Source organism: Perissodus microlepis, chromosome 23, assembly GCF_051167445.1.
Source record: "Perissodus microlepis isolate ML-2025 ecotype Zambia chromosome 23, ASM5116744v1, whole genome shotgun sequence".
NCBI classification, from domain to species: Eukaryota; Metazoa; Chordata; class Actinopteri; order Cichliformes; family Cichlidae; genus Perissodus; species Perissodus microlepis.
The window spans coordinates 17,194,563-17,219,752 of record NC_140482.1 but is presented as its reverse complement, the minus strand read 5'-3'; the positions used below and the strand labels follow the sequence as shown (position 1 = coordinate 17,219,752).

General features: G+C 37.9%; 1 protein-coding gene and 1 long non-coding RNA gene across 4 annotated transcripts; both read right to left on the bottom strand.

Annotated features, from left to right (window-relative positions):
- Nucleotides 1-1,645: 1,645 nt before the first annotated feature.
- Nucleotides 1,646-23,260, bottom strand: LOC146361178 (uncharacterized). Of its 3 annotated transcripts, XM_084921869.1 has the most exons (21): nucleotides 23,072-23,260; nucleotides 21,485-21,634; nucleotides 20,101-20,226; nucleotides 19,836-20,005; nucleotides 15,143-15,239; nucleotides 14,896-14,994; nucleotides 13,877-13,912; nucleotides 13,262-13,300; nucleotides 13,100-13,162; nucleotides 12,784-12,849; nucleotides 12,346-12,432; nucleotides 12,054-12,140; nucleotides 9,812-9,874; nucleotides 9,337-9,423; nucleotides 7,340-7,426; nucleotides 6,937-6,999; nucleotides 6,462-6,548; nucleotides 4,465-4,551; nucleotides 4,062-4,124; nucleotides 3,587-3,673; nucleotides 1,646-2,955 (listed from the first exon to the last, which is right to left on the bottom strand). In XM_084921869.1, exons 1-21 carry the CDS (start codon nucleotides 23,127-23,129, stop codon nucleotides 2,912-2,914), a joined length of 1,746 nt encoding a protein of 581 aa, XP_084777995.1. In that variant the 5' UTR covers nucleotides 23,130-23,260; the 3' UTR covers nucleotides 1,646-2,911. The 3 variants fall into 3 exon arrangements, with proteins under 3 accessions (XP_084777995.1, XP_084777996.1, XP_084777998.1); XM_084921870.1 differs by lacking the exon at nucleotides 4,062-4,124; XM_084921872.1 differs by lacking the exon at nucleotides 6,937-6,999.
- Nucleotides 23,261-23,869: 609 nt separating this feature from the next.
- LOC146361177 (uncharacterized) lies at nucleotides 23,870-24,598 on the bottom strand. The gene is made up of 3 exons (XR_014799456.1): nucleotides 24,509-24,598; nucleotides 24,242-24,317; nucleotides 23,870-24,033 (listed from the first exon to the last, which is right to left on the bottom strand). It is a non-coding gene; the product is annotated as an uncharacterized LOC146361177 (long non-coding RNA).
- Between the last annotated feature and the right edge of the window lie 592 nt (nucleotides 24,599-25,190).

Here is a 25,190-nt window from a genome sequence, read left to right as displayed (position 1 = left end):
ACTAATCATTTAAAGAATAGACATTTAAAATTCTTTTGCTTAGATTTCAACCAGTTGTTCTTACTGGCAAGCTAAAGCTATGTCGTAGCCAGCTTAAAATGTTCACCGAGAGATCATTTGCGGTTGGTTGTCGCACATATCCAGGAAAGTTTCTCTGTTGGCAAAATAGTTTGTGGTGAGCCACAAGTACAGCTTGAGTCCGGCCTCACAGGGTTGCTAGATCAAGCAAACTTGAAATTGAAAAACCAGAAACTTTTCTTACCTGGATCATCAAGCATGCATCAAGCTTTAAAATCTCCGGTTACCTGTTTTTCTTTTAAAAGACGTCATCTACTGGTTTGCAAAACCCTGAGGCTTTTTATACAAGATGAGCGTTTTCGTCAGTGTGTTGTTGTTGGCTGATTACTTTTTGTTACAATTCATTCAAAAATGAAAAGTATACCAGGAAAAGGAGACAGCAAATCTTAAGCTTTGATGTTGATGGTTATTGAAAGATGCTTCATGGATCAGCAATTCATGTAAGAGTAAAAAGTGTGACTACCAATCTTTGATAACAACCCTATCAGAGTTATCACATGGAATATCTAGTGCAGCCTTTACCCGCCATTCTGTAATTGATAGAATGAAAATATTTATCATAGGAAGAAGCATGACATGACTACACCAATAAATCTCATTAATTTTATTGTCTTTGTTTTCATGATTTTACAAATATGATACTCGCTATCAGTAAAAATGCTAACAATTGACCTCTGACAAATAATGGATTCATGTACATTCACATCCTTAAATACATTAAACACAGGGTACAAAATGACAGTTTTCACCTACAGTGCAAAAAAGTCATACAAAAAAGTGATGTAAAAGTATCACTTTTTTGCACCTGTAGAATACATCACATGTGTCTCATCTTTGGCATTTTCATCTATAAGTCTTTATATTATTTTCTTCTACAGTTAAAGTCTAAACATTGACACTGTTGCTGTGTTGTTAGTGTAAAGTAAATAAATATCTATAAAAAACACTCTTAACACATTCCACTTCACCATCAGTGCACCACAGTCAGTAACCACGTGTGTCCTGTGACCAGTGAAATTTAAGTAAATTGTGATAGTGCTACAAAATACCTCACTCAGGCTGGAAGAACTCAAAGTTCAAGAGCAAGCTGATGTCACACACATGGTACAAACACCTCCCTTCTTCTGTACCTCTGGAATATGTAATATGTGACTGAGCATGGAGACCGGTGAAGTGAAAAATCTATAAAAGTGATCTCAAATGCATTCCAGGTCTCCATGAGTGCATTTTTGATGGAGCACTAAGCACCACTAACAGTAACCTTCAATGTCACACCAGGTGTTAAAATTTACTCCACCAGTTTAAAGAAACTACTTCAATCAGTGCTGCTTTTAGGTGACACTAAGGAGTGTTATAAAGGTTCAAGGTGGGATAACGTATTCAATTATAAACCTGATTTTTACACACATAAAGTCAGTCAGAGCAGCAGAATAAAAGGAAAATCTTTTTTTTAAATAAATGTCAGACTGAGTCTCTGAGCCTTATATATATATATATATATATATATATATATATATATATATATATATATATATATATATATATATATATATATATAAATCCTCCCTTAGTTTCCCTTCTTCTGTTTCTGTTTCAATATCATCATGCAATTTTTGCAAACTGCAAAAATGCTGCTTATCATAGAAATGAAAGGACACTTAAAGCGCAGGGAATTTCAAACATGCCACAACAGGCCCGAAAAGGAATCAGTTCACTGGAAGGCTTTGCAAATTGTCATGAATTCCTCCTGTTTTTCCCTAAATTAATGTTATTCCTGGTGTGGTCATGCCAGTATTGATCTAATGTACAGAAGACGTGTCTGAAAAAAGTAAAGTATTTTAAGTCTAAGAGAGCTTTTTGAATCATAAAAGGTAAAATATTGTAGTTGTTTACTTACAAAAGCTTTACATGTGAAGGTGCTCTGTCTTTTGACTATAAAATACAGTGCATTTAATGACAGTGCTCTCAATTCAAAGTGGAAAAAAAAAATGATATGTTGTTGAAATTGCACCTATTTTATCTTAAGATGTCTCAGGCAGCTTATTGTCTGTTTTTTTTTTTTTTTTGACAGAGCACTCATTAAATGACCATAATAATTTAAAAGGAATTTTTTAAAACTTCTCATCTGATGATCTCGGCACTGTCCCTGGTGAATCTTTGCACTTTCAGAGCTAAAATCATTATTATGCAATGCTTTTACTGGTCCAGCCTACCAGAGATCAGGTAGAATTGTATTTGGCCTGTGAGCTAACACCACTTTGACACCCCTGCTCTGATTTCAAAGCCCTTCATCTGTCACTCAGTAACACTGCTAGTCATCCCAGCTGCTACTGTGAAAGTCACCTCACCTCACCCAGCTGCATCGCTAATATTTTTTTTCTCCTATCATTGTTTCACATCTCCATTACCCACATATATGGACATCTCCCTTTCAAGGTCCATAAATGAAGCCAATTAGAGACTTAACTAAGCTTATTACAAGCTGCCATCTTGGGTGGTAGTGAAGTGATTTTCACAGCAAATGAACACGACAGAAAAACATGTTCAGAAATGCACACATGCTTTTAGCCCAGTTTGTTTTGTTAGCTGAACATCAGTGATGTTTGCTAACGCTTAAATGTATAATTAAATGTGTCAAAAAATCATGCTGATGAAAGGGCAGGAAGAAAAAGCAATAATGATACTACAGCCTTTCTGACACATACAGCATTAAATATCAAACATGTACCCTCTCCCTTCCTCCACCTTGTGCGCTTATGTAATACAAACAGTCCTTAAGTGACTGAGGATAAAGATTTGGCTCTTTCTACACTCGGTGAAGAAGTCTCTGGTCCTATGTTGTCCTCTCTGGCCCCTGCTGTGGTTCTTGTAGATTGTCTGTTAAAAATGGAAAAATATTTCAGCACAATGTTTCATCTGACAGACACATTCACCCTTTTCTGCAAGGTGGGCGGTGAAATTAATTTAGATAAGTTGTTTGTATGTCATAGACATTAAAGGTCATCTACAGGTGAGATATTTAGCAAAAATCGGAGGTTTTAAAAGTAAAACAGAAAATTTACAGTATCCAGTGGAGACAGAGTGCCTTGTGCCACATTTGAAAAACCACTGGAGGACAAAACATTCAGCTGAGAGCTTAAATGCTAACAAAATGCCTTTAGCTAGCTAAAAATGTTTCAGGTCCCTGTGTCAAAGGATTATTACGGACTCTATCTCTGGTTAGGTGATACAAAGACCCATCCCACTTTAATGTAAGGATTCACTCTGTCAAATTTTATTGATCAAACTCTTTCTTGTTAATTTGATGCTTGTTTCTGTCATAAGCACTAATATGCAGGTGCAGGTGGGTTGCAAAGTGGCTTGCAGAGTCTCAGAAAATAAAACGGGCTAAAACAGATCAAACAGCATTAGCCACATTTTTTTAACTCACACAAAAAAGAACATGAAGTTGTCCTGATTGTGCATGTGTGTTTTAAACTCATATTCATCTCACTTTCACTTTACTCACCAGGTTTACTGCTGGAATCTGTGGTTGCTGCAGGTGTTTGGTCCTGATTAGGTTCATCCTTGACCTCTGAGGTAGTTTTTGACGTCTCTGTGAAGTGATTAAATGATAAATAAAATATCACAACACTAACAGATCGATCCCTCAGGATGAAATCACATTTAAAATAATTTGACTTCTAAAATTGCATTTTAAATTCTCATGAAAATAAATGGCTGTGGGCCCTGCTGTGGTTCCTGTAGATTGTCTGTTTAATATGGAAAAATCTTTCAGCACAATGGTTCATCAGACAGACACATTCACCCTTTTTTGCAAGGTGGGCAGTGAAATTAGCTTAGATAAGTTGTTGTTTGTCTGTCATACACATTACAGGTCATCTACAGGTGAGTTATTGAGCACAAATTTGAGGTTTTAAAAATAAAACAGAAAGGTTAAGGAATACTTTTTTTTTCTCTGCTGTGACGACTTTTTTTCTCACCAGTTTCAGGTTTCGGCTCAGAATCTGACGTCTCGTTGCTCTTTGAGTCCAGCGCTGGCATGTCTGTCAAACCATCGCACATTTAAAGAATCAACGACAAACAAAACAAACTAAACAAAAACAACCAGATGTTAAGTTCAGAAAATATGCCTGCAGATTTTCATCTTAGACAATATTACATTCCTGGCTTGTTTCAGAGCAGCTTGCTGAGTCTCAGAAACTAATGTGATCTCAAACATCAGGATCTAAGTTAGATTTGTCATTTAGAAATGATCAACTTAAACACTGGACAGAAAAGTGTCAGCAGATCTGTCAGTATTCCAGGCAGAGTTTTGAGTAAGTGCGTGTTTGTCTGATTATATGTGTTTTAAACTCGTACTCATCTCACTTTCAGTTTACTCACCAGGTTTACTGCTGGAATCTGTGGATGTTGCAGGTGTTTGGTCCTGACTAGGTTCATCCTTGACCTCTGAGGTAGTTTTTGACGTCTCTGTGAAGTGATTAAAAAACAAAAAAGCATCAGAACAACAGCAGATCTGTCACAGAGTTCCAGTTTGAGTTTCACAAAACAGATTTTCAGCCTATTAAAGTGCATCTCATACTGTAGGTTTATCCCTCAGGATTAAATCACATTTACATAAACAGGCTGCCAGTTTGTCACACGGCTGACTCTTAAAATGATATTTTTAATTCTCGTTAAAATGATACAAATTCAAATTCATTGACAAATTTATTGGAAATGAGCGTACATTTGGAACCTATGCATTAATATAAACATGTCACTGAAACCCCTTCAGTTTACTTACAGTCAGATTGACCCAGAGCACTTTAAAGGTTGTATTAACTCAACGTTTTTTAAATAAAACAGAAATAAAAGGTTTAAGAACACTTTCATATTATTTGATTTTTTTGTCTTTTTGGTGCGACAGGTTTTTTGTAATGAACACATTTACATGTAAATACATATTAACCACTGAGCTTAATTTGTTTCCAGTGATTAATTAACCTGGAATATACTTCATACATTATTTGCTCAATGCTGACTTTGTGGTTTTAAATATATTTTCACCCTCAGCTAAAACACAACTGGCTAAATTCACATCTGGCAGAAATGATCCTTTGGCCCCCAGGAAATGTCCCACATGGACAGTGTGCCACTCATCTCACTGGTCTTAACATGTTACTCACGTGACATGTTGAGAACTCTCAGTAATTATAATTGTAAAAGTCAAATCTTTTTAAATGTGACCTAATCCTGTGGGATAAACCTACGGTATAAGATGCACTTTAATAGGCTGAAAATTTGTTTTGTGAAACACTCTCCTCACTTTAAAGGCTTTTACACGCCGAGTACGTTGCCACAAAATGAGCCCAAATTCAAATTTTTCAGGCCCGAACTTCTTGTGTAACGTATATACACACTGAAAGTGTCGCGTCCCTTAGTCATAAGAGATGCCGTGTGACCTTTCCTGACACGACCCTCAATGTGTCTCCTCCTGGGCTTGAACCAGAGATTTTTTACTTATTAGGTGAATGTGTACACCCCACAGTACACTAAAACACATGCTAGCATACAGAGAAGACACGCAAATAACAATTAGCCAGAGGGACTGTAAGTATGAAAGCCTCTTACATTCACACGTTCACTGAAAAAGTCAAGTTCCCACAAACAGCACTCTTTGGAGACGCTGTGGTGAGTCTGAGAGGTGCTTCTGCTCGTTTCAGATTTAAAATATTTCTGATCAAATTCACACCAGGACAAAAAACAAAGCCCTCATGTCAGTAGGAAATGCACCAAGTAGCCAATCCTCCATTGATCTCATTAGTTTGAACATTTTGCACCGTCACATCAAATCCATTGTGTAGTTTATGAGTTGCTGTATGATGTTTCACCTGTTTCTTGACCTTTTTATTTGACTGTAAAACGTCAGAAGATTGTTTAAAATCCTGGTTATAATATCCAGTGGAGACAGAGTGCAATGTGCCCCATTTGAAAAACCACTGGAGGACAAAACATTCAGCTGAGAGCTTAAATGCTAACAAAATGCCTTTAGCTGGATAAAATGTTTCAGGTCCCTGTGTCAAAGAATTATTACGGACTCTATCTCTGGTTAGGTGATACAAAGACCCATCCCACTTTAATGTAAGGATTCACTCTGTCAAATTTTATTGATCAAACTCTTTCTTGTTAATTTGATTCTTGTTTCTGTCATAAGCACTAATATGCAGGTGCAGGTGGGTTGCAAAGTGGCTTGCAGAGTCTCAGAAAATAAAACGGGCTAAAACAGATCAAACAGCATTAGCCACATTTTTTTAACTCACACAAAAAAGAACATGAAGTTGTCCTGATTGTGCACGTGTGTTTTAAACTCATATTCATCTCACTTTCACTTTACTCACCAGGTTTACTGCTGGAATCTGTGGATGCTGCAGGTGTTTGGTTCTGATTAGGTTCATCCTTGACCTCTGAGGTAGTTTTTGACGTCTCTGTGAAGTGATTAAATGATAAATAAAATATCACAACACTAACAGATCGATCCCTCAGGATGAAATCATATTTAAAAAAATTTGACTTCTAAAATTGCATTTTAAATTCTCATGAAAATAAATGGCTGTGGGCCCTGCTGTGGTTCCTGTAGATTGTCTGTTTAATATGGAAAAATCTTTCAGCACAATGGTTCATCAGACAGACACATTCACCCTTTTTTGCAAGGTGGGCAGTGAAATTAGCTTAGATAAGTTGTTGTTTGTCTGTCATACACATTACAGGTCATCTACAGGTGAGTTATTGAGCACAAATTTGAGGTTTTAAAAATAAAACAGAAAGGTTAAGGAATACTTTTTTTTTCTCTGCTGTGACGACTTTTTTTCTCACCAGTTTCAGGTTTCGGCTCAGAATCTGACGTCTCGTTGCTCTTTGAGTCCAGCGCTGGCATGTCTGTCAAACCATCGCACATTTAAAGAATCAACGACAAACAAAACAAACTAAACAAAAACAACCAGATGTTAAGTTCAGAAAATATGCCTGCAGATTTTCATCTTAGACAATATTACATTCCTGGCTTGTTTCAGAGCAGCTTGCTGAGTCTCAGAAACTAATGTGATCTCAAACATCAGGATCTAAGTTAGATTTGTCATTTAGAAATGATCAACTTAAACACTGGACAGAAAAGTGTCAGCAGATCTGTCAGTATTCCAGGCAGAGTTTTGAGTAAGTGCGTGTTTGTCTGATTATATGTGTTTTAAACTCGTACTCATCTCACTTTCAGTTTACTCACCAGGTTTACTGCTGGAATCTGTGGATGCTGCAGGTGTTTGGTCCTGACTAGGTTCATCCTTGACCTCTGAGGTAGTTTTTGACGTCTCTGTGAAGTGATTAAAAAACAAAAAAGCATCAGAACAACAGCAGATCTGTCACAGAGTTCCAGTTTGAGTTTCACAAAACAGATTTTCAGCCTATTAAAGTGCATCTCATACTGTAGGTTTATCCCTCAGGATTAAATCACATTTACATAAACAGGCTGCCAGTTTGTCACACGGCTGACTCTTAAAATGATATTTTTAATTCTCGTTAAAATGATACAAATTCAAATTCATTGACAAATTTATTGGAAATGAGCGTACATTTGGAACCTATGCATTAATATAAACATGTCACTGAAACCCCTTCAGTTTACTTACAGTCAGATTGACCCAGAGCACTTTAAAGGTTGTATTAACTCAACGTTTTTTAAATAAAACAGAAATAAAAGGTTTAAGAACACTTTCATATTATTTGATTTTTTTGTCTTTTTGGTGCGACAGGTTTTTTGTAATGAACACATTTACATGTAAATACATATTAACCACTGAGCTTAATTTGTTTCCAGTGATTAATTAACCTGGAATATACTTCATACATTATTTGTTCAATGCTGACTTTGTGGTTTTAAATATATTTTCACCCTCAGCTAAAACACAACTGGCTAAATTCACATCTGGCAGAAATGATCCTTTGGCCCCCAGGAAATGTCCCACATGGACAGTGTGCCACTCATCTCACTGGTCTTAACATGTTACTCACGTGACATGTTGAGAACTCTCAGTAATTATAATTGTAAAAGTCAAATCTTTTTAAATGTGACCTAATCCTGTGGGATAAACCTACGGTATAAGATGCACTTTAATAGGCTGAAAATTTGTTTTGTGAAACACTCTCCTCACTTTAAAGGCTTTTACACGCCGAGTACGTTGCCACAAAATGAGCCCAAATTCAAATTTTTCAGGCCCGAACTTCTTGTGTAACGTATATACACACTGAAAGTGTCGCGTCCCTTAGTCATAAGAGATGCCGTGTGACCTTTCCTGACACGACCCTCAATGTGTCTCCTCCTGGGCTTGAACCAGAGATTTTTTACTTATTAGGTGAATGTGTACACCCCACAGTACACTAAAACACATGCTAGCATACAGAGAAGACACGCAAATAACAATTAGCCAGAGGGACTGTAAGTATGAAAGCCTCTTACATTCACACGTTCACTGAAAAAGTCAAGTTCCCACAAACAGCACTCTTTGGAGACGCTGTGGTGAGTCTGAGAGGTGCTTCTGCTCGTTTCAGATTTAAAATATTTCTGATCAAATTCACACCAGGACAAAAAACAAAGCCCTCATGTCAGTAGGAAATGCACCAAGTAGCCAATCCTCCATTGATCTCATTAGTTTGAACATTTTGCACCGTCACATCAAATCCATTGTGTAGTTTATGAGTTGCTGTATGATGTTTCACCTGTTTCTTGACCTTTTTATTTGACTGTAAAACGTCAGAAGATTGTTTAAAATCCTGGTTATAATATCCAGTGGAGACAGAGTGCAATGTGCCCCATTTGAAAAACCACTGGAGGACAAAACATTCAGCTGAGAGCTTAAATGCTAACAAAATGCCTTTAGCTGGATAAAATGTTTCAGGTCCCTGTGTCAAAGAATTATTACGGACTCTATCTCTGGTTAGGTGATACAAAGACCCATCCCACTTTAATGTAAGGATTCACTCTGTCAAATTTTATTGATCAAACTCTTTCTTGTTAATTTGATTCTTGTTTCTGTCATAAGCACTAATATGCAGGTGCAGGTGGGTTGCAAAGTGGCTTGCAGAGTCTCAGAAAATAAAACGGGCTAAAACAGATCAAACAGCATTAGCCACATTTTTTTAACTCACACAAAAAAGAACATGAAGTTGTCCTGATTGTGCACGTGTGTTTTAAACTCATATTCATCTCACTTTCACTTTACTCACCAGGTTTACTGCTGGAATCTGTGGATGCTGCAGGTGTTTGGTTCTGATTAGGTTCATCCTTGACCTCTGAGGTAGTTTTTGACGTCTCTGTGAAGTGATTAAATGATAAATAAAATATCACAACACTAACAGATCGATCCCTCAGGATGAAATCATATTTAAAAAAATTTGACTTCTAAAATTGCATTTTAAATTCTCATGAAAATAAATGGCTGTGGGCCCTGCTGTGGTTCCTGTAGATTGTCTGTTTAATATGGAAAAATCTTTCAGCACAATGGTTCATCAGACAGACACATTCACCCTTTTTTGCAAGGTGGGCAGTGAAATTAGCTTAGATAAGTTGTTGTTTGTCTGTCATACACATTACAGGTCATCTACAGGTGAGTTATTGAGCACAAATTTGAGGCTTTAAAAATAAAACAGAAAGGTTAAGGAATACTTTTTTTTTCTCTGCTGTGACGACTTTTTTTCTCACCAGTTTCAGGTTTCGGCTCAGAATCTGACGTCTCGTTGCTCTTTGAGTCCAGCGCTGGCATGTCTGTCAAACCATCGCACATTTAAAGAATCAACGACAAACAAAACAAACTAAACAAAAACAACCAGATGTTAAGTTCAGAAAATATGCCTGCCTCTTCCCGCTCCACCACAATCACCCACACATGCAGGCCCTTGGGGTAAAGGTGTGTCACCAGGGTGCAGGGGAGGCATCCCCCCCTCTGTCCCCTTCTGGCTTCTTGTGCCTCAATTTTATCTCACAACTTAGACATTCACATTACTCACACTCTCATAACACATACATATAGGATCTTGGGGTGGGCACGCTACACGGACTCCAAAAGACCATCAGGGTGTACAACCTCACCCCTGGCGTCGTTGCCCACCTCTCAATTTTAAATACATGTAGACATTGAGGGCTATCAGGAGGGGCTATGCGCTTACCTGCTGCTCTCTGGCAGGTAGCTCCATGCCCTCCTGGGTTTTAAATGCACCTTAGAACACACATGCATCAACACTACATATGAGCGGGCGGAGGGAGGTTTGGAGTCTTCTCACACCCCCGTTCTCTGCGGCCTGCTGGAGTGGGGGGCCAGGAGGAGGAGTTGGCCGTCCGACTGGGGTCTGGAGTGTGGGGCCTCCCTGCTGCTGCGGAGTCGGGGCGGTCTGGGTAACACCACCTGGGTTTGGGTGCAGTTTCCCCCTCCAGGGGCAAAGGTATCTAGACCCGGTTCGTAGAGTACGCTTGGGGAGTGTGATTGTGTGTACAGTGTCTCTTTATGTCTGTCTCCACGTTGGTTGAGTGTGGAGTAAGTGCATATGAGAGCATGAGGGTGGGAATGGGTGTTTGTATCTGTGTGTGCCTGTATCTCTATGTCTATATGTCAGGTTGGGTATCAGACGCCACCTCTCTGGGGACATCTCAGGCCCTCCAAGGTATGGAGGCCTATCTCCCCCACCACTTCCCCTGCCAGTGTCAGACGCCCTCAGACATCGGTGCGTTGGTGGTTCTTTGTGTCCGGGGGTGGGCGTCCAGGTACACACCGGCTCACTCCTTGGTGGCCGCTTATCGGGGCCTGGAGCCTGGGGCTCGCTCGGGCCACTTCGGGGGTGGGGTGCCCTCGGCCTCTCGGCCTGGGGCTCGGTCAGTCTGGCACAGTTGGCTGCCGGCGGAGCTCACGGGCACGTCACTACAACCCGCCCTGGCTTCTGCTCCGCGGCTGCTGAGTGACCCCTCATCTGGGACTCTCCTCAGCTCTTTCTGGGATAGTGGTGCAGCTGCCCCTCTGTTGGTCTTCCTTGGTCTCTTGTGTTCTGGGGGCCTCTGGATGTCTGGAGTTTTGATCTCCTCCATACCTGCTTCATGCCCTGGAGGACAGGGCTGTGACTCCCCACACCCTCTAGCAGATCATTACATGAAGGAACCTTTTAAAAACAAGCGCGTTCATGCTCACAGGTGTACACACGGGTGCTCACACACACAAACGACACCCTTTTTGGCTGCTACCTCAAAGCACACTGTGCGCTGTCGATCTTACATGCTGCACAATAATGTTTAATATTTAGTATTTACTGTTATATTCCCATATATCATCGTGATGTTGTTTATTGTATTGCTCTCGTTTTCTTCTGCTTGTTTTCTTTTTTCTTTCTCAACAGGTGATCCAGGTGATTGATATATGTATTTTTTTGTCTGCTTATTTAGTTGGTTTTTGTTTCTCCGCTGTTTTTTCCCCCTCTTTCTTTCTCCCTTTTCTTTTCCTCATTCAAGTCTGTCCCGTATCTAGCAAGTGAAAATAAAAAAATAAATAAAATAAACAATAAAAGGTGAATCAAATAGACCATTATGGCAAGGCTGGGATGGTCAATTTGGTAAAGTAAATCCGTTGGGCATCTTTCTTCGCCTTTAGACAATAATTCTGATGGCAAAAGAACCAAAGGGGACAGGCAAAAAAAAAAAAAAAAATGCCTGCAGATCTTCATCTTAGACAATATTACATTCCTGGCTTGTTTCAGAGCAGCTTGCTGAGTCTCAGAAACTAATGTGATCTCAAACATCAGGATCTAAGTTAGATTTGTCATTTAGAAATGATCAACTTAAACACTGGACAGAAAAGTGTCAGCAGATCTGTCAGTATTCCAGGCAGAGTTTTGAGTAAGTGTGTGTTTGTCTGATTATATGTGTTTTAAACTCGTACTCATCTCACTTTCAGTTTACTCACCAGGTTTACTGCTGGAATCTGTGGATGCTGCAGGTGTTTGGTCCTGACTAGGTTCATCCTTGACCTCTGAGGTAGTTTTTGACGTCTCTGTGAAGTGATTAAAAAACAAAAAAGCATCAGAACAACAGCAGATCTGTCACAGAGTTCCAGTTTGAGTTTCACAAAACAGATTTTCAGCCTATTAAAGTGCATCTCATACTGTAGGTTTATCCCTCAGGATTAAAAGTGTGTGTATGTCTGATTGTGCACATGTGTTTTAATTTCGTACTCATCTCACTTTCAGTTTACTCACCAGGTTTACTGCTGGAATCTGTGGATGCTGCAGGTGTTTGGTCCTGACTAAGTTCATTCTTGACCTCTGACGTAGTTTTTGACGTCTCTGTGAAGTGATTAAAATGATAAATAAAATATCACAACCCTAACAGGGCGATACGGAAGTGTAGAGCTGTTGCCCAGGCAAAAGAAAAATAGAGCTATATCACGGTTATAACGTGAAAAGTTTATTGTTCTAACAATATACTTTTCATGTTTGTACAATATTCTATCATGTTATTACAATATGCATAATTATCACGTTGTAACAAAAAACTTTCACGTTCGTACAATATAAATATTATATTGTACGAACGCGATAATTATGTGTATTGTAATAATGTTGTAATAATGTGATCAAACAATTATGTGTGTTTGATCACATAATTAGTTAGTTTTTTCCCCTGATTTTACCCACCTGCTTCATTTTCATCATCTGCGGACATCAACTCGTTTTCATTATGTATCTGAGGAGCTGTCACTACTGAAAACAGAATCACAGTACATATGCGACACAGCAAACGTTCTGTTCACTTCTAATGAACACAGGAGGCATTTTTGCTCGGTCTGCAGGTCACAGATCCGTCCACCTAAACCTGCAAATTCTAAGGCTCATACAGGTCGATGCTACGGTCACAGCTTTGATGCTACTTTTAAAAAAACAAACAAGTTATACAAGATGAAGTGATTGCATGTTGCAAATGTGTTATATATTATGAAAACATTTTGCTCACCATTGTTGGGTGAATTTAATGCTGGGACCACAGAGGAAGATGATGTTCCTTGGACTGACAAATCTGGTGTTGGAAGAAATATCAGGACCTTAAGCATCCATCACCTGCTGTCACATTTACTTTATTATTGTTTTTACCCCCATTAAATAAGATTTTACTCACCTCTTCCATTACTCTGTATCCCAACCAATTGTACCATCTCTGTCAGATAATAAATGAAATGTATGTCATGAACAGCACATTAACTGATAAACTGGTGTAAAGTTTACTATACTGCTGCTGGTGATGTTGTATTTTGTTTTAACTTCAGTGTCACTGTAGTTCTGTAAGGACACAGACGTAACACAACAGACAAATGACCCTAAAACAATGTTCAGCCCGCAACACTTTTACAGCTTTACTGTTAACTAATATACTGCCAGCTTAATCTATGAGAATATAGAATCATTTATAGTGAGTTTAGTTTCTTCTGACATAGTCTAAAACAGGCCAGTGGTGGAAGCAAGCAGCAAAAACAATGCTTTACTCATATGAAAGACATGCTGTCTGTAAGAGCAAACTAATCATTATTGAGGGTCTGTTTCAGCAAATATGCTTTGCCTGTTTTAGGCTGCTGGGCCCAACATGTCAGCAGTTAGTCAATCAACTGGCCTACCAAACTTCTGCTTTTACTGTTCCCAGACCAGTGGACCCTGTCCCATATGTCTTAATAAATCCCAGTTTTAACACCACCACCTAATATAAGTTATAGAGAGGCTTTATACTGTATTATCTTACCTTCTGGTGTATTTGCTTCGTCTTGTGTTTTGATTTCTGGGGAATTGAAGACAAAGACATTTATTGATTGACAGAAATATCAATCATTGCTTGTTTTGCGATTTTAGCTTATTTCTTTGGGGTTGTTGAGCTCAAACATATATTATGAGCAAAGGATGCTGTTACTGTTTTAATGTTCAGCTTTTCATCTACATGAAGTTAAGAGGAAATTTACCCTGGTTTGTTTTCATCCATCAGTCACATCTTTGAAATTGGCTTTGAAATGTGTTTCTGTTGAATACATAAAGACGAAGTCTAATAATTTGGAGGATTTTTGAGCCTGGGAAGTTGTAGATAGAGGTGTTTGCATTCAGCACTATTAAAATTAGCCTAGAAATTGTGCTTATAATGAACCTACATACAAGTGTGGCTGGATGACTTTGATACAGAAGAAAACACACAAATACGGCGATTTTCACCAATTCTGTTATATCCTGAGACTAAATCTGTAAGTAAAATACACGAGTCCTAGGTTTATCACACTATCTGTAGTACAGGCTTGTCTGGGTTGTTTCTTTAACATGTCGAGATATTTTATTAACACTTTCTAATATGGCCCTATAATTCCTCTGTAATTATGTGGACTTATTTTAAATTACAAAGTAATTATTTTTACCTAAACATACTTAAAACTAGGCACACTAGAATAAGTAACATTTACAATAAACAAAGAACTAATTAGAAAAAAAATTATACTGTTAGCATAGTGTGCAAGTAATTTCAAGTCATTTTACAAAGTGCATGACTTCATGTGTTTTCAGGAAGGAGACACATTGTTCTCTAAGTAATTTAAAGTACTGTGTAATTTTTTGGTAATTTTGTGGCAAAACAATATTTCCTATCTTATTGTAAGTACGCTGTGCTTTTATAATGGAGTGTCTTAACCTCACCTAACATTCATCATGCACATTTGCATAATGATTAATAAATCAAGATGTTAAAAAGAAAGTAAGATTCATAATTGTTTTGTGGGTTCTTACCTCGCTTTCTGTATTTTTTGCAAAGAAAAAAGACAATTACAGCCACTATCAACGCAAGCAACACAATCGCTAATGGTATGATCCAATACAGTGAATTACCTACAAAAATAAAAGAACAAAGAATAAATTAATAAAACTGCAAACGATTACCAAAACAATTTATCCCAATCTTTAAATGTCTGTAAAATCCATCATTAGTCAAAAGAAACACTTTCTGCCACAGATACATATTGGTGTGATAACTCACCACTTGCAAATGAAATGATTACATTGTCACTCTTTTCACTGCTAACTGGGTTTTCCAGCTGACAGCTGATTGATTTTTCAACAGATCCTGTATCGTTCTAGAATTAAAGAGAAAAGAGAGAAGCACATAAACCAAACACATTCATTAGATTTTAAACAGATTATGGGACACTTGTCTATGTGTGGACAATCAACAGATCAATAGCACAGGGACAGGCTCAAAGATGGCTGCATACACCCTGATAAATGTAACTATATTTCCAGAAAATACAAAATAAAAGTGCGAGACTAACCATTTCCATCCACTTTTATTTTAGTTTATCGCCAATATCAAAAAAGGAGAAATAAATAAATAAGATAAGATAAGATAAGATACCTTTATTAGTTCCACGAATGGGACTAATCCCACTCCAAACGCCTTCGACGCTTATTCCTTTCCGATGCAGACGGTGGATCAAGGAGACCAGCGCATATGCTGCAGGCCCGGATGCACTGTCTACACTGGCTGTCTCACACCTTCTACCCATCCCTGTTGCTTGTCATGTGTTTCTATGATATATTAAGAGTTTTTTTATGTGCTATGTGCAGAGGTGTTTTTTTTTTCTGTTCTCAAACTGATCTCCCTGTTGGAGCTCAGTCTGGGGAGAGTTATTTCCTCATGTTTTCCATTGTTATACCCCTCTGACCTGTCTTCCCCATGTGATGTTTTTGTGTAATGTATGTATGGTCGGAAGGGTAAGATGGCGCCGCCATTGCGCTGGCAGCCTTATGAAATTTCCCATTCGTGGGACTAATAAAGGTATCTTAAATACATCTGTCAACAAATCACCCATGTCCAAATAAAGACACAATTTCTTTAGAAATATTTGCAATTGTCAATGATATCCTTAGAGTTACACACTGTCTATATTTTATTCACATTTAGTCTCAGCCCGAAACACAGACAGATATTTTTGTCTTAACTTAAAATGACTACATTCATGTCCATGTTACCCAAGCTCCGAAGTTAACATAAACTTTTAAAATAGTCATAAAATCTGCATGTAGCTACTAGGATATCAAAAAATCAGCATCTAAACCTTAAAAAGTGGAATGATTTAAACTACACACATAATTTTGCAGTTGGAACTCTCGCTTAAATATTCTGCACTTTATAAAAAGATTAATATTAAGCATTTCATAATACCAGTTTTGCCTCAGGATATCAGATATCCTCGTCTCGATTGCTGCTTTTCTATATCTGGTATTCACCACTCCTGTATGTTCCCATAAATCATCTCAAACTGGTATGCCACTAACCAGAAGGTTGGTGGTTCGATCCCAGGCTGCCTCCTGGCTGCATGCCAAATATCCTTGGGCAAGATATTAACCCCATGTTTGCCTACTGGTGGTGGTCAGAGGGCCCAGTGGCGCCAGTGTCCGGCAGCCTCGCCTCTGTCAGTGCGCCCCAGGGCAGCTGTGGTTACAATGTAGCTTGCCATTACCAGTGTGTGAATGTGTGTGTGAATGGGTGAATGACTGAATGTAGTGTAAAGCGCTTTGGGGTCCTTAGGGACTGAGTAAAAAGCGCTATACAAATGCAGGCCATTTCTTGAGCATAACAATGAGTTCACTGTACTCAAATGGCCTCCATAGTCAACAAAACTCAGTCCAATAGAGCACCTTTGTGGGGACAAATCATGTCAATATGGACTAAAATGTCTGAAGATCGATTCCAGCACCTTGTGGAAGCTATGCCAGGAATGCTCTGAAGACAAAAAGGGATCCAAAACAATACTGGCAAAGTGTACCCAATAAAGTGACCCTGACTTCATATCCTAGGTATGAACTGATTGTTTATTAAACTACATGCACCAAAAACGCCTGAGGGTCTGGACAAATATTAAAAAAGCATGTTTACAGAGTTGGGGAGTAACGAAATACATGTACCGCCGTTACGTATTTAAAATACAAAATATGAGTAACTGTATTCCGTTACAGTTACCTTTTAAAAAGGTGGTATTCAGAATACAGTTACTTTGCTGAAATAAATGGATTACACAGCGGTATTTTCCTGTTTCATATTGTGGCGGGTCAGGACTGTTAGGGTTTTTTGACAGCTACGTTCTGTAGCGTTACGGTTGCCATGGTAACAGGGTGGCACGCTCTCTCTCACTGTGTGTTTCCTGGGTGAGAGAGTGCCTTTTTGTTGTTGTGCTAAGCTAATAGGCAGAATGCTATAGGCATAGCCCTAAAGAATGTAGCCTCATGGGCAGTGTAGTCCGTGCTGCAGGGAGAATGGACTGCCATACTCGTTATGTGTCTGTGAGCGCGAGGGAGGGAGAAAAAGGAGAGTGGAAAAGTACGAGCAGTCATCGAGCAAAAACGGGAGCTGGAAGCATGTAACTATAATAATAACCACTGCAGCCAAGAAGAATGCCTGACGAGCCCAGTTGTAAGTAAGCTATTAAGACTCGACTGTACACTAGGGCTGCCACAAACGATTATTCTGATAGTCGACTAGTCACCGATTATTTTTGTGATTAGTCGACTAATCAGATCATCATCCATTGGACGTAAAACGTACAGCTTATTGCACCAGCAGCATCTGCTCTTATATAACTATCATTAGCTTACAGCTTTAAGTGTTTAAGGTATGTGCTAACTAAAAATAAAGACAAGATGATAGTTTATTAAATTTTAATGAAATTTGCAGATTGTTTCTGTGAAGTTTAATAAACTCCTTGCTATCTAAAATATAACAGGACACCGGAGTATATTCTCGAGCATCTCACACTTCTGATAATCAGCTGTCTGCTTGACGTTTATTCAGCTGTGTAAAAACTATAACTTTAATCTCAGCCAAACCGATTTACTCAGGAACAAATAAAGTACTGAAAAAAAAAGCCAAACAATAACATTTGTAAGTTATCTAAGTGACTCATATATCATGTTTAACCTGAGTAGCGAAAGACGGCGGTGGGTTTGAAAACGATTTGCCGGGAGTCCGGTGTTCTCAGCAGCTCTACTGACCCTTGCCCCCGGCTCGCCATCGAGCTAGTGGGTAACAGACGTCTCCGAAAACGTCGGAGCGCTTTTGAAAATATGTGGTGTCTTGATAAACTGAGCAGATATTTGAGGTTTACACAGCTACATTCTCGCCAGAAAATATGTTAAACGTTTATTTTGTGACCCAGAAAGAATAATAAGAGCAATATTAAAACTAACTAGCTGCCGCCATTGTTGGAAACTGAGCTGGGCTGCGCTATGAATTCTGGGACACAGCTTCTTCTTCTTCGGGGTTTAACGGCAGCTGGCATCCTTGTACATGCAGTGCTGCTATCTTCTGTTTCAGTCCGTTATTACACTCTTAAATCCTACTACTTATTCCTGCGTCTTTTGTGATCTTACAAAGCTTCAAACGACGCGTCGACTATTAAATCAGTCGTCGGCGATTTTGATAGTCGACGTAATCGTGACTAGTCGACTAATCGTGGCAGCCCTACTGTACACTGTGTTCGTGTTTTCCTCCGAAAACAATAAGTTCCGTTGGAGCAGCCTTTCAACGCCTCTCTCTGTCTCTCGCTAGCAAAGTTGACCCAGACAACGAAGTAAAGCTATTTTTCGGCTAAGAGCCCGTCAAGGAACCTGACGTATTAGCCAGAGGTCCCTTTAATAATAATAATAATAATGGATTGCATTTATATAGCGCTCTCACATTCACACACTGGTGGAGGCAAGCTACAGTTGTAGCCACAGCTGCCCTGGGGCAGACTGACAGAAGCGTGCCATCGGCTCCTCTGCCCAACACCAGTAGGCGGTAGTGACCAGGACACAGAGAGCCCGGGGAACAAACCGGCGACTTTCCGGTTACAGATGCGCTTCCCAACCCCCTGAGCCACGGTCGCCCTGAGAACCTTTACTACGGTTCGGAGCCGCGGACCTTCAGTAATAGTAATAAATCACACAGCAATAGTACATTCATGTAGTTGTAAAAAGCATGATAATATATTAAGTAATCCAAAGTATTCAGATTACGTTACTCTCATTGAGTAACGTAACGGAATACGTTACAAAATACATTTTGGGGCATGTATTCTGTAATCTGTAGTGGAATACATTTTAAAAGTAACCTTCCCAACACTGCATGTATATGTATAATCTAGGTAAACTATTTGAGTAGTATAAAACAGAGATTATGTTGTTCACTGTGTTTTAAAATATGCTGGTACATAGAAATGTGTAAATGTAATTATCGTTGTTTGTATTGGCTTTGTTTTAATTTTTGATTTCTTTTAGTTTTTAAGAGTGGCTGTTTCAGCTAGTGTGTGAAAAGTAGAAAAATGTGTTTTATTTACTTTTCTAGTGTTTTGTGTTTATTTTTTGTGGTCATTTATTTACTTTCATTGGTTATGTTTTGTTATTGTCATTTTCCTAAAACTTTAAATAATGATCAAAAATCTCAATTATCAAAAATGAGTGAAACAAAAACAAACAAATAAATTCCCTTTTAATGCCTAAAATGACAAATGTACATAAACCTAAAAATTTTTTTAAAAATTGTTGAAAATATTTAGATTCATTTCTTTTTCTGATGTCTTAAGTTTTCTATAATTTGTTAGTCATTGCTTCAATACTGTGGTTTATGTGAGAAATTGTCTGGAAAAAAAATAAGCAGCTGACTTGTTATGTGAACAATCAGATCCTGTTTGTACCTTTGCTATTGTGAGCTGATTGCTTGAAGGCTGAGCTGTCTGCCTGTCACCTGTCATCCAGGAATAGGTGACTGGTTTGGTGTCATCTGTGATGCTGGCTTCACAGGTGAGAGTACAGATGGTCATCTCAGGGTTGCATGATTTGGAGACAGTGGGTTTGGGGACAGCAGCTGATAATTAAAGACAGCAAACAAACAAGCTTTTTATTTTAAATATGGTGAAAAAATGAGTCAAAGCAAACTTCAGTCTGAATTCGTCCACTTACAGAGAACAGTGATTTTAGTCGGACTCATGACTCTGTTGTTGATCTCTGCTGTGTAGATGCCGCTGTCCTTTACAGTCACGTTTGAGATGGTCAGCGCTCCAGTGGAAGTACTCACCTCACACCGACCTAAAAACGTCACAGTTACATAATTAACCAATTAGATAATTATTTAAACTGACTTTTAGTAAATATATGTAATGAACCAAGGTAATTCAATTATCTGTGCAGCATAAATTTATAATTTTAAAATGCATCAAATCCATGAAAGAGGTTAATTCATTACAGCACAATGACAGAAAAAATGTTTTAAAAGGAATTTTCAATTCTTTGAGATAAGTCCATTTAGCTATTTTTGATCCCACTTCATTTTGGGGATCAAGATCTTTTTTTTATTGGAAAAATATGGAGCTCATGTCAGTGTTAAAGGAGTATGGGCTATACTCGGGATATAAATTGAATATACAAAAAACCCAAGTTCTTAGTAGCTTTTATAGCCCCCCCAAAAAAATAAATAAAATTCTGCTCAGCAAATACAAACTAAGCTGGGACAAAAGAACTATCAAATATCTGGGCATAAACTTATCAATGGATATAACCAGTTTGGAAGAAATCAACTACTCCCTACTTAAAAAAAGATATCATGCTAGATATTAGCAGATGGTCATTAACCCCTTATCTAAGCATCTCTTCTAGAGTGGATATCATAAAAATGAATATGCTCCCAAAGATACTGTACTTATTCCAGTCTGTTTCTATAGAAAATCCTGATAGATACTTTGTAGAATGGGATAGGATCCTCTCAAGATTTATATGGGCGGGTAAAAACCCAAGAATTAAGTTCAAAACACTTCAGCTTCCCAAGGATAAAGGAGGATTAGGCCTCCCTTGCCTACAGGACTACTACAGGGCAACACAAATAAGAAATCTGGTGGGCTGGTGTAAACCTGGATACTGTTCAAGATGGAAGGAAGTGGAATTGTCCTTGGGAGGCAATTTCTCTGTCAGGGCACTGATAGGAGAGCCTTCATTGTATTTCTTGGTTTGTTTCGTTTGTTTTTGTGTTTTGTTTGGTTTTGTTTTGGTCCGTTTGTCTCTTTTGTTGTTGTTTTGTTTTGCCTTGCTTTTCCCCCCACGGTGATTAAGTTGAATTTGTTGTACATGTTGTATAAATAAGAAAACTAATAAAACATAAATTAAAAAAAAAGAAAGAAATATATCTTCAAAAGAAACCTTGGATGCACAAGCTTGATTGATCCATATTCTTGATTTCGCACAGATTCCACACATGATGCCCTTCTGGACAGCCCTCCCATTTATCCAGGATCTTTCAAATCTGCAGCCACTATCTTGCATGCATTTGATGTTAAATCCTGAGCATACGTACCTCTGAAGTCCCGGTACGGAACTATTTCACCTCCGTACCACTCCACAGCGATGTCCGGGCCATGTTTCCACGTGATGCTGGTGATGGGATCAGACACGGAGCCTGAAGATAGGACTACTTTGTCTCCCACTTTCTTGAAACTATCTTTGTCTATGGCAAAATAAAACCAAAATCAACATGATTTTTCATATTTAGTTCTGTAACCAAACATTTTGTTTACAAAACTAATTTGCAGAACTAAACAAACACAGTTTAGCTGCATGTGTGGCATCTGCAAAATGCTGTAAAAGATGTTAATGATGATCCCAGTTTATATGGTAGAGCACTGTAAATAATTATATTTATCAGATTTTGTCTTTTTTACTTGCTTTTAAGCATCATCAGCAAAACATACTTACATTTTATCACATTTAAAAACATTTAAATGAATTCAACTGATTTCAATATAACAAATATAAGGTACTTTTGAATATTATTGATGGTTTTCTGGTGCTATCCAGGGGATTGGAATTAATTGGCTGTAAAATCTACAAATAAACAGGATAAACTTCCCCAAATATACACAAAAACAGCATTTTGATAACATCAAAACAATAACTGGAGCATAACAGGGAATACTGGAGTACAGCATACAGAATTGAATTACTGCAGATTTGTTACAAAATGTTCACCTCTGAAGGAGATTGACAACATATCTTCCATCTTGTGCTCCTGTTTTGTTGATCTTAGAGTAAAATACTCCTTAATGTAGTTTACTTTTTTTTTTTATTCTTTTTCGGGGGTGTACTGGTAAGTTCACGCAAAGGAACAATCCCATTATCGGTTCGTCAGACATTATAAAACATATATAACATCATAAAATCAATGTTACTGTTCCCTAAAACTCTCATGAACACATTCAAATATTTTATTTGACTTTCTGGGCGAGCGAATGAAACCTACAAATGACGGGATCGTGACTTTTGGAATGAATGACCTCAAAATGGCCGCTGCCGGGTGTTCCATCCTACCTCACAATCCATCCTACCCAAAGGACCGGTTTTATTCTAATTTGATCCGGTGCTGCAGATTAATCGGTGCTGGACTGGCTGGTGAAACAGATGTGTCTGCTTTACAGACACCTCAGAAATAAATATGAAGAATATTTCAACTATTTCTGTGCTTTTTTGTTTCACCAACTATTTACCGGGCGTCGTCCTGAAGCGGGTTGTTGCGACATAACATTAAAAACTTCCATTTCACACCTATTATGTGTTAGCAGCACCTGGGAGTTAATGTTTATTTATATAATAAATCATATGATATCATATTTTGACTCGAACTCGTATGTTATTCTTCCACCAGTTAAAGTATACCTCAGCTTACACTATTAATAAACTACTGATAAAAAGTTCGTTTATTTCCGGGTTTGTGTTTGGCTCCAGAATAGCGATACATTCGTTTCACCATGAACACTCCCACCACTCCTTTACATTACCATTAACACGGTGGCGAAACGTAAATAACACTAAGAATAAAACATACACGGTTAGTATGAAGCTATGCGCCATTGTTCACCCCACTGAAAGCTCAGAGTGTCCATCTTACCTGAAAGGACCAACCCCACGCTTAAGAGAAGAATTCTTAACCCCACGGATCGTAACATCCTCTTAAATCACGGCATAAACGAGACGAAGAACAAGAGAGAGTCGGCTAATAATATCAGAGACAACTAGAGAATATTTAAACTGCGAATATATCAGAGAAGCGGAAGAGTGGAAAGCTAAACTGCGTCACTGACAAACCGAAAGTGACACTTAAAAAATGTAAAACAAAACCTGAAGGGTGTGTCCAGATGTGTCCCCCCCCCCAAAAAAAAACAAACAAACAAAAAACACACAACAGGAAATCAAACTGGTCCACTGACCAAGGTCATTTTCTGAAGCACTTTTCCAATAATGCAAATGTTTATAGGCCTATATCTACCAAACTATATTTGAGGGCAAATACTTTGCAAAATGTGATGTGATAACATGAAATATGTTTGCAAATAGCCACAGTTTATACCAACTCTACTTTAATACATCAATGGTATACCACACAGTATATCACATAGACTTAGAGGGCTATTTAAGCTGATTATAAAGTTGACAAAGTATTTAAATCCTGTCTGTTTGTCCTCACACATGAAGAATGAACCTCTCAAGTTTGGCATTCAGTAAGTTGCTGAGTCCTGACTGCACCCAGACTGATTAGTAACAACAAAACATTAAAAAACAATAATCAAGACGTTACTATGTTAACAAAGCTAAATGAATGTACAAAGTCATGTTAATTATAATGAAAAGTTTTATTATAGTTTTTTTTTCATGATTTTACAAGTAAGATTTTAGTAAGTATTATTCTCTTCCTGTATTTCCAGGATTAGTTAAAGCAGACTTTTCTCCAGTGGTTTATGCAACACCAACTCTTCTTCATCCTCATCATCACAGTTTGATCCAGCACTGCTCTATCTCACAGTGTTGGTAGCAGTGGAGGAGCGGTGTCTTCGGGTCCTGCGGGTACAACAACTTTTTAGGTGGACAAGAAGAAAAAGACAACCAGTTAGAGCAGGGGTACCTCACAACGCAAAACTGAATCACAAAGAAGAACTAAAATAAAATAAAATGGAAAAAGTCCATCAAATTATATCTAAATAAAATTATTAAGTGAGAACAATACAGTACAATAAAATAATGCTGATAAACTTGTACAGAGTAATCTTTTGTGGATTCTTACCAGCATTTACAACAAATAAGGCCAAACAGGAACACCAGAATCTATACAAATGGTAAGCTCAGTAAAGCCCGATTCCCTAAGAAAAGTTTTAGAAAAGGAATAAATTAATTTTACAAGAATTATGTTTTCCAGTTTTTAAATACGTGTAAAATAAAAAAAACAAATAAAAAATAAAAAATAAAAAGATGCACTGCCACAGTCGCTGTTGTTTTTCATATATAAAATGTAATATTTAATCATATATAATTTGTTGAGCTGATAACTCACTGATTAAGAGTGGATTCAGGATTTTTTCACTGTATTCATAGCTGACTGGGTTTTCCAGCTGACAGCTTATCAAACGTTCTCTGTTTGCCTTCAAATGAAGAGAAAAAAGGAGCTCATAAACACACACTGCATTTTAATTAGAAAACAAATGTCCTTGTTTTGTTTACCACATATTGAATTTTACCATTTGCCAGTCACTGAATTTGTTTGTGGCGCTCAAATCTGTCAGAACTTTCCCTCCAACTTACTGACTTAATTTCCATGAAGCTAAAGATAATCATTTGATAGTCTGAATGTATTTGTTTTCTGATCCTTTGTTTGAAACATGCACCCTAATTGTTTTTTTTTGTTTGTTTTTTGTTGTGGGTGTGGGTGTCTGTGGATTTGGACGTGCCAAGATCGGTGTAAGACCCAAATGCAGACTCAAAAAAAAGAGGCAAATATTACCTGAAAGCGCACATTTAATGTGGTTTATTCTTCAGGAAATACAAAATTCATGAGGAGTTAAATAATGAAGGAAAAGCAAACGGGTTCTTTATACATTGTGTAAAGGCCAAATGCACGTAAAGCTGCGATAAAATGTCTTGAAAGTATTTAGATTAAAAAAAGTTTTGGATTCATTAGGTTTGGATAAAATGATAAAAAAATAACCAACAGAGCTGTCATGTGATTCAATAATCAG